Source organism: Hordeum vulgare, chromosome 5H (genome assembly GCF_904849725.1).
Source record: "Hordeum vulgare subsp. vulgare chromosome 5H, MorexV3_pseudomolecules_assembly, whole genome shotgun sequence".
Classification (NCBI taxonomy): domain Eukaryota; kingdom Viridiplantae; phylum Streptophyta; class Magnoliopsida; order Poales; family Poaceae; genus Hordeum; species Hordeum vulgare.
The window spans coordinates 359,768,625-359,777,746 of record NC_058522.1 but is presented as its reverse complement, the minus strand read 5'-3'; the positions used below and the strand labels follow the sequence as shown (position 1 = coordinate 359,777,746).

The window sequence follows — 9,122 nt, the reverse complement described above, 5'->3', positions numbered from 1 at the left end:
ATGGGAGCGGGCCCTCGGAATAACCAACGCGAGATGTTGTTTTGCTCCGCGCATGCAACCAACATTACAACACGAGCGATTTTAGTGCGTGTGCTAGAGCGTCGGACTCGGGTCCGCGCGCGCATTTTTTCAGCGCGCCGCTAAGATAGTGTGGTTGTTGAAGTTTCTTTTACTAGCAAAAGAAAATTTGAACAGCACCCCGAACATTTATTCATTAAGCAACATTACAACACAAACTATACAAAACCTCAAAGAAATTAAGAGATTGTCGTGGTATTTCGGCGGCAAATGCCAGGGTGGCTTAGTTCGTTGTTTGGGGCCGATGAGCGCCGACGACGTCTGGGAACGGGTGATGGCGCGAGACACATGACGCCGATCTATCCAGGTTCAGGGCCCTTCGGTGAGGTAAAACCCCTAGTCATGCTCGTGTTTCTATATGGAATCACAGTACAATGATGCTCCTCGAGCTGTTCGTGAGGTGGGAGACGAAGCTCTCGCTTCCTCGGTGGTGTGTGTGTGTGTGGAGTTCGCTAGTTGCATGCCCCCTCTCTCAAGGGGTTGGAATTGGGCTTTATAGTACAGCCAACGGTATACAATAATGGGCAGAAAAGGGTGCGGGGCCCGGCCGCCAGCCCCTCTGGCTGGCCGCGGGGCCCGCCGGTTGCCGGGTCTTGTCTTGCGTGGGGCTCGCCGAACATGTGCCGCAGCAGATAACGCGCCGGCCGCTAAGGAGTTGGTAGGGGTAGGCCCCAGCTACAGGGTCGCCTAGCCTGGTCAGCCTCGGGCGTGACCAGTGACGTTGTAGCCACGTCAAACCCTACATCATGACACCTATAGCCTCGTCAGGCCTATGGTCTGGTCGTCGTACATCAGTACGGTCGGATGAGACAGGCGATGACCCGCCGGCTGTCGCCAGTCGGCCCGCTATGCGCCCGACTAACCGAATGTCTTGAAGAGGGATTCCCTCCGCTTTGATATACCCGAGGGCCATATCCCGTGAGAGATACAAACAAGTCCGTGGACTTTTGCAAGAATGGAAAATGCGGGTCTACCACCTCCACAGCAGATTCACCTCGCCCCTCCACAGCAGATTCACCTCGCCGCCGTCACAGAACAAGCCACTTGGGACGATGAGGGCGCCACAGCACAACGCCATGGCTTCCGACAAGAAGCTGTACTGCCTCCCACATGGCATTGCAGGAGGAGCTAACTAACCATCAAACTTCAAGAGATAACCATTTTTCATAGAAAAGGCAAAGCTCAGGTTCACACTTCAGAGATAACCATTTTTCATAGCTAGTCATCACGCTTAAGGGACTGTTCAGAACCTCTCTAGGTTGAGAGCTCCGCTCCGCGCACGAAGCTCGGTGCGCACGAAGCTCGGTTTGAGCAACTCCCTAGAATTGTGCTGTGGCTCCCTCCGAACAGCCCCTAAGTACTCTGCTTTATGGACGGAGGGAGTATAATTTAGCAAAAAGAGATACACTGCTATCATAAGTACTTTTGAACTTCTTGGACTGAAGATCACTACCAAAAATAGATTCAGAATTACAGTAAGCTGCTCAAAATAGATCCATCAGTTAATTCCTGACATACAACTATAGCATAGCACACTACGGGCATTAATCAAGATGATGGATACCACCACCATCTAGTTAGTTACAGGTAGCCGCGTCGCATGATCTCTTTGCCGGATACAGTAGAACGAGGACCTCCACAACTCCAACTGAACTCCTCCTCAGTTCTGTCGGCGAACTGATTTGTTCCCAGAGTGCATAAAGTGCCGGGCATTGCGTTATTCTCGTCCACATGCTTGGCAGTGAGCTTGAATAGCTCGTACCGCATCGCCTTCTCTTCCTTGTCCTGGTACATGCAACCGTACTTGATCATCCAGTCCTCAAACCTCTTCTTCATCGCTTTCTCCTCAATGGTTTCCTCTTCCAGAGCCTCCTCATGATGAATCTGCTTGAGGGCTGCAATTACGAGCGAGACAAGTTTCATGGTCGGGTCATAAGTAGCAAGGCAGGACATATCCATATTACGGTACACTCATTTCATATCTACCTGCTGGCTTCTCTGCATCCTCTTTGAAATACCACATTCCTCCCATCAAGACAGATAAGGCACCCACTGTCACAGCACTACCATGCGATTCACCGATGGGTAACCTGCATATTAAGGCTCAGGACTCAAACTGGAAAACAACATCACAAGAAATACTACAGCTCTTAATGAATTGTCACATTGACTGGCAGTTATAAAAAAGTGCAAAACACAAACCCTTAGTCTCTTCCAGGCCTCTAAAGTTGAATAATAGAACAACTTATTCGTGGCAAGAATTAAATGAGATTGATTGGAACAAACTGCTTGTGTCCTATATCATACTACCTCTGTACCATAATATGAGACGTTTTTGCAGTTCAATTTAAACTGCAAAAACGTCTGATATTAAGGTACAAATGTAGTATTATTCAATGATCCTATCTGTCAAATCCAATAATGTTACACTAATGCTACTTAGAACAATCCAATCAAACTTCAAAATCGAATACAACCATACTGTGCCAGAATCCCAGTCCTGTTACCAGACGGTAGTTATGGAAGCAACATTAAAATTTATATAATACTCCCTCCGTTTTTAAATATAAGCCTTTTTAGATATTTCAACATTTAGAAAAAGACGACGCTCCCTCCCTCCCTCCCCAACCCTCGCGCCGCCACCCAGTGCGACGCAAGGGGGACCAACTCCTCCACGCCGCCGGTCCTCCCGCGAGGCAGACCCCTGCCGCCGGCACCGGCCGCGGTGGTGGCGGCGCCCGACGCCAGAAGGGCTTGGGCGGGAGGGTTGCACCGGATCTCCCATGAGGCGGCCGGGGCGCCTCGTGCGGGATCCTCGCGCGGCAGCCGCGACGGCGTCCTGGCTATGCGACGGCAACCAGCAAACTCATGGCTGGCAAGGCGCTCCGGTAGGATCCCCCGCAATGCGATGGACGATGGCGGTGGCCGCGGATCTAGCGTCCTGGTAGGATCCATCATGGTTCGGCTTTTGCCGGCCGACGACGCGTGATAGGGCCGGGGTGGGGCGGCCGGAGGTCCTCAACCGGCTTTCCAACGACACCGTACATCTACATGGCGAGGGTGAGCTCGGATCCAGTCAACAGTGAGATCGTGGTGGCGCTACTTCCGGTGAAAATCGTGCCGACTTCAGTGTAAGCAAATGATGAAGGCATCTCCGACGTCATTCCCCTGTTGAGGCATCGTCGTTGCAAGTTGCGTCAACATGATCGAGTTGTTCCGAGGGAAACCGCAAATCTGGGTCTGCCGGATCGGACGATGACGGCGCCTTCGGTGTCGTTCTCCCTTCTAGGGGCATCGTTTTGGAGCAGGAGCTGGCTGGAGGGGACAAGAGGAGGAATGGTGTGTCGGGCCCCTGAAATTGGGGGTACCCAGGCCCGTCGGCCTGCGGCCCCAGGCGCAACGCGCTATGCAAGCCTGATTCGGCCCGGCGGCGGGCCTAGTAAGCAAGACCCTCGCAAGGACGAGGCAGGGTCGCGCGACCCCGCATCTTCACATGGGTGACGCAGGTTGTGCAGGCAGCGCAGGACCGATGCCAGCGAGCACGGACAGAGAGGCTTTCCCCTTTGGTGCTAAAGGAACGAAGCCAGCCCGCAGGTTCCCAAAGCAACCCGAAAGGTTTCCTACTTGGTGCAAGAGGACAAAGGCCGGAGGTCAGCCCCGAGCCCACCAACGCGTCATGTTGAAGAGCTTTAGCAGGCGAAGACCACCTTTGTCAGGGCGGCCAACTCCACTAGGGCAAGAACCCGCCTTGTACTCACCGTCTCTCTCACAAGCAATCCAGACAAGCAGGAGTAGGGATTTACACCGCAAGGTGGCCCGAACCTGGGTAAACCGTGTGTGTGTTCTTGTTCATCTTCCTTAGCTCGAGCCACCGGAGAGTCGTTGTGATGTTGAGAATCAGAACAGGGTAGGAGAGCGAGCGCACCCAAAGTTCAAACCTTTCTGGGTCTGCGGAGCCCCGATTCCGACACGGTGTTACATCTACCGCAAGGCAGGCGATGGATCCCGACAACATGGCGTTGCAAAGTTTCAGCAACGGGCGCGTGTGGATGGATACATGCAGGATGGTGGAGTTGTCTGGCATCAACGGCAGGCCTGGCAAGGTCAGTGCGTCAGTACTTGCTCTAGGGATGGATAGGTGGAAGACAGCGGTGGCGGCCTCTGAGAGTGCGCCAAACCGGTGTGACCCAGTCCCGGTATTGAGGCTGGGCTAGGGCATCCGGCTTCAGATGTTAAGCTTTGGCGCGATGTATATTTGGTATTAGGCTCGAACATTCGACACCCCTTCATCAAGGGGATAGGAGTAGCGACAAAGTGTTGCCAAGATGGCTTCAGACTTATTGATGTATTGATGCAGAGGCCGGGGGTATATCCTCCTTTACCAAAAAAAAGGAACCGAGGGGGTAGTAGACAACAGCTAGATTAACGAGTTTTTCATGACCCGGCAGTCAACTTACCCCCTCCATACACGACATGCGTCGATTAACATTAGAAAAGACACGTATATTCCGATCGAATTTTATTAGCAGCAGCAGTGCAAGGATGAAATTCAGGTTGGAGTGCTGGACGAAAATGTTTTCGTTGACAGGGAACCTATGCACCATAGGAGATGGGGATAGATCGATCGAGCACCAAAATCAAATAGGTAAATTACCTGCCAGGGAAGTCAGATCCACCCACACCGTCAGCAAGGTTTAGCAAGGTGGCCCCAACCTGGCTAAACCGTGTGTGTGTTCTTGTTCATCTTCCTTAGCTCGAGCCACCGGAGAGTCGTTGTGAGGTTGAGAGTCAGAACAGGTAGGAGAGCGAGCGCACCCCAGTATTCAAACCTTTCTGGGTCTGCGGAGCCCCGATTCCGACACGGTGTTACATCTACCGCAAGGCCGACGATGGATCCCGACGACATGGCGTTGCAGAGTTTCAGCAACGGGCGCGTGTGGATGGATACATGCAGGATGGTGGAGTTGTCTGGCGCCATGGTGGCGTCAACGGCAGGCCTAGCTAGGTCGGTGCGTCTGTACCTGCTCTAGGGATGGATCGGTGGAAGACGGTGGCGGCGGCCTCTGAGAGTGCGCCAAACCGGTGTGACCTAGTCCCGGTACTGAGGCTGGGCTAGGGCATCCGGCTTTAGATGTTAGGCTTTGGCGCGATGTATGTTTGGTATTAGGCTCGAACATTCGGCACCCCTTCATCAAGGGGATAGGAGTAGCGACAAAGTGTTGCCAAGATGGTGGCTTCAGACTTATTGATGTATTGATGTAGAGGCCGGGGGTATATCCTCCTTTTCCAAAAAAAAAGGAACCGAGGGAGTAGTAGACAACAGCTAGATTAACGAGTTTTTCATGACCCAGCAGTCAACTTAGCCCCTCCATTCCCGAAAACAAGTGTGCCTGTTATTTCACGGATACCAATCACACCAATCTTGTGAGCGTTCACACACCCAACCTTGTTTTTTGAGAAAATACTAAGAGCATGGTTAATAGTATAGCCAGCTGCTGGCTATAAGGCATTGCCATGTCATCTATAGCCCATCTTATAGCTAACATGTATAATACTTGCCTAGAAGAGTACTACTTTTTTGTTATATGGTCCAACTTTCAATCTCACAAAGTGCCTAGGAGCACGTGCTAGAGCCGGCTCTTAACCAAGAGGCCGTTTACCTTCTCTCCCCTCTTCTCTTTCCTGCAACTAAGCAAAAATATACTACTTTATTTCTTATAGCCAACTGACTCAGCTCTATTGTACTTGCTCTAAACAGACCATATGCAGTTAGCAGGCAAGCACAAAACAGTAAACAACCCACAGTTAATAGCATGACTGCCACAACTTACGAAGCACCGCTTCTTAAGGGCAGCCCGGTGCATGTAGCTCCCGTTTGCGCCGCAGGGTCCGGGGAAGGGTCCGACCACTTTGGGTCTATTGTACATAGCCTTTCACTACATTTCTGTAAGAGGCTGTTTCCAGGAGTTGAACCCGTGGCCTCATGGTCACACGGCAGCAGCTTTACCACTATGCCAAGGCTCCCCTTACTCGTGCTTAATTATGATGCTGCCTTTTTCTCTACAGTTGTGATGCCTGTTGCAGCTACATCTGGGTTTCATGCATGGTTTCGCATCGTGCCATAACGAATATCTTTAGAACTAAAAGAGGATTTGCAAGTCCAAATAAACCTTTAGGAGCAGTGGCACCGAATACAAGCTCAGGCTTCAATAAACCTTTGTAGGAGAGCAGGAGTACCCAGCTGGATTCCAGTTATGCTTCTACTAACATTGGCATTTGTTTTATTTCGGTTTGTGTCTTAAAAATTCATTCATGTAAGAACCCGTTTGGTTCCTAATTACTCCGTGCTTAGTAGTTTCAGCAAAGATCTAGAAACTCTTTGATGCTTGTGAAGAAAAGAGGGTTCTACTCCCTGTGTAAACTAATACTCGGTATAAGAGTGTTTAGATCACTAAAGGAACTCGATTTTTCCAGATGAGGCATTACAATTATTTGATTGCTAAATATCCATTCCTAAGAGGAATTCACCTTCCGCGTTCTGGACGGTACGGCATACACGACATGCGTCGATTAACATTAGAAAAGACACGTATATTCCGATCGAATTTTATTAGCAGCAGCAGTGCAAGGATGAAATTCCGGTTGGAGTGCTGGACGAAAATGTTTTCCTTGACAGAGAACCTATGCACCATAGGAGATGGGGATAGATCGATCGAGCACCAAAATCAAATAGGTAAATTACCTGCCAGGGAAGTCAGATCCACCCACACCGTCAGCAAGGTTCCTCTGCACCACCGGAGAGGAGAGATTAGAGAGAGAGAGAGAGAGAGAGAGAGAGAGAGAGAAAGAGAGAGAGAGAGAGAGAGAGAGAGAGCGCGGTTTGCGACGGACAGACTTGTGCAGGAGCCTCGCGGATCCCAAGGCCTGACAGCCGACGCGGCATGAGGAGAGCCTCGCTGCGATGAGAGAGCCGAAGAATCGAAGCGGCGACATGGTGGTCTCTCTCGATCTCCCCGACCTGCTGTTCTAGGATTTCCTTACCTCTTCGGACTTTCACCGACGGGATTCCCTTCTTCCTTGTTCGGTCGGGTTTCGGCGCCTCGGGGTGACTGTCCGCTCTCCCTATCCCACGCTTTAATCGTCACATAGAGTAACCCTCAAAAAAGAAAATCGTCACACAGCCGACTAGCATCCGAGAAATGCCTATTTCAAAAAAAAAAAAAAAAAAACTTCCGAAAAATGCCAGCGGAGGCTGAAAAATTCTTGATACATGTCGGAATAGGAGGCCTGCTAGATCGCTTGCAATTTGGCAATTCGATCCATTTTGCCTTAGCTGATGTGTCCTCGTCTAACCGTCTATTTACACATGTTCTATTTCTTTGTGTTGGTAGATATTTTTCTCACTTCCGGATATTTGTCGTGTTTCATCATTCGTGTCCAATCACTTATGGGCCTCGTTTGTTAGCGACTGTGGTGAGAAGGATGTTCAAAGAACTTCTTACACGGTAGAAAATTTGTGCCATCGCTTGTAATTTTGGCCTCTCACGAGGGCATTATCGTCATTCCGGACGGACCGACGCCACGTGGACTGCCTCAATTTGTTGTTGAGTCCCCAATAGGATGAGCCGCTAGGTTTCGGCCCCTCCCTCTCTCACTTCTCTCTTTTCCTTGCACCTCTCCCGTGTCGTCGCCGCCGCTCTCTCCGGCTCGGGTTGTGACCGCTCCTATGCACCTCTTTACTCGATTGCAACCGACCCTCCCGAGGGAGTCCGGGATTAGGGAGTCCTTGGCCGCCTATCTATCCTCATGGGATGGACCCTCACACATGTTCGACCCTCCGCAGAAGTATTGGACTCGAGATGGACTTTTTTCGAAGACTTCCCGTGTAATCCAAGGAGATGTAATAATCGACATATTCGTTCTACGGTGTAACCGAACTTGTATAAGACCTCACATCCCTGGCATCTATATAAGCCAAGGGGTCGTAGCTCGTAGGACACATTAAGCTCATTACGATTAGGGTTTAGACCATAACATCAATCTCGCAGTAGATCAACTCTATACTCCGTACTACCCCATCAATAACAACAAGAGCAGGATGTAGGGTTTTACCTCCAATAAGAGGGCTCGAACCTGGGTAAAACATTGTCCCCATCGTCTCTTGCTACCCATCGCCTTAGGTCCATAGTTTGGACCCCTTACTCGAGATCGATCGGTTTTGACACTGACATTGGTGCTTTCATTCAGAGCTCCACTATGAGATCGCAAAAAGGCTCAATGGCTCGCTTGGTCACTAGCGATAGTGTTAAGTCCGGAGATATCTTCATCTTCCATCAATCTTCTCGTTTCAGCCGTACCTCGCACATCAAGGTGGCTCATTATGAGATCGGCGGGGTCACCCCGGGTTAGGAATTTAAGTTCGGTGAGTTGGAATTTGTCGCCAACACCCGGGGCGACCTGATCCTTTCCGAGGTTCCGGTCGTACCCGAAAACATCAAAAAATTCGAAGCTTTAACTTCAGGCCCTATTATAGACTTCGAGTCAAGATTTGATTTTAACCTTGATTTTACCTCGAGCCAAGATCCGACTATGGAATTCAAGGGCACGAGGGTCATCCCGCCCGAACACACATCCTATGACGAAGCCTGAGAATACAGTTTCGTCAGGGCTCTGAGTGCCAGTCCGGTAAATCTCTCATGGTTGAATGAGACGAAGACCCAAGCCCGAAAAGATGACTATTCGGATGAGCGATCTCCGACTGAGGACCTTTCCAGTCCTGGCCCTAGGTGGAGGGAACTTTATTCCCCACCCACCACCCTATTGGAAATATGCCCTAGAGGCAATAATAAAATGGTTATTATCATATTTCCTTGTTCATGATAATCGTCTATCGTTCATGCTATAATTGTATTAACAGGAAACAGTAATACATGTGTGAATGAATAGATCACAATGTGTCCCTAGCAAGCCTCTAGTTAGCTAGCTCGTTAGTCAATAGATGATCATGGTTTCCTGATCATGGACATTGGATGTCATTGATAACG

General features: G+C 50.2%; 1 protein-coding gene across 3 annotated transcripts; it reads right to left on the bottom strand.

Annotated features, from left to right (window-relative positions):
- Window positions 1-1,489: 1,489 nt before the first annotated feature.
- Window positions 1,490-7,201, bottom strand: LOC123397574 (actinidain-like). 3 transcript variants are annotated; one of them, XM_045092109.1, is made up of 4 exons: window positions 6,970-7,201; window positions 6,821-6,864; window positions 2,065-2,168; window positions 1,490-1,973 (listed from the first exon to the last, which is right to left on the bottom strand). In XM_045092109.1, the coding sequence occupies exons 1-4, from the start codon at window positions 7,069-7,071 to the stop codon at window positions 1,660-1,662; spliced, it is 564 nt and encodes a 187-aa protein (XP_044948044.1). In that variant the 5' UTR covers window positions 7,072-7,201; the 3' UTR covers window positions 1,490-1,659. The 3 variants fall into 3 exon arrangements, with proteins under 3 accessions (XP_044948044.1, XP_044948046.1, XP_044948045.1); XM_045092111.1 differs by having other exon boundaries at window positions 6,974-7,198; XM_045092110.1 differs by lacking the exon at window positions 6,821-6,864 and having other exon boundaries at window positions 6,974-7,200.
- Window positions 7,202-9,122: the final 1,921 nt, after the last annotated feature.

Bases quoted from the DNA above. Each gene is read 5' to 3' on its own strand.
- LOC123397574 (XM_045092109.1), bottom strand. From the start codon at position 7,071: ATGTCGCCGCTTCGATTCTTCGGCTCTCTCATCGCAGCGAGGCTCTCC. The intron at 2,169-6,820 runs GTAATTTACCTA...CTTAATATGCAG, and splicing joins GGATCTGACTTCCCTGGCAG to GTTACCCATCGGTGAATCGC. The intron at 1,974-2,064 runs GTAGATATGAAA...TCGTAATTGCAG, and splicing joins GGATGCAGAGAAGCCAGCAG to CCCTCAAGCAGATTCATCAT.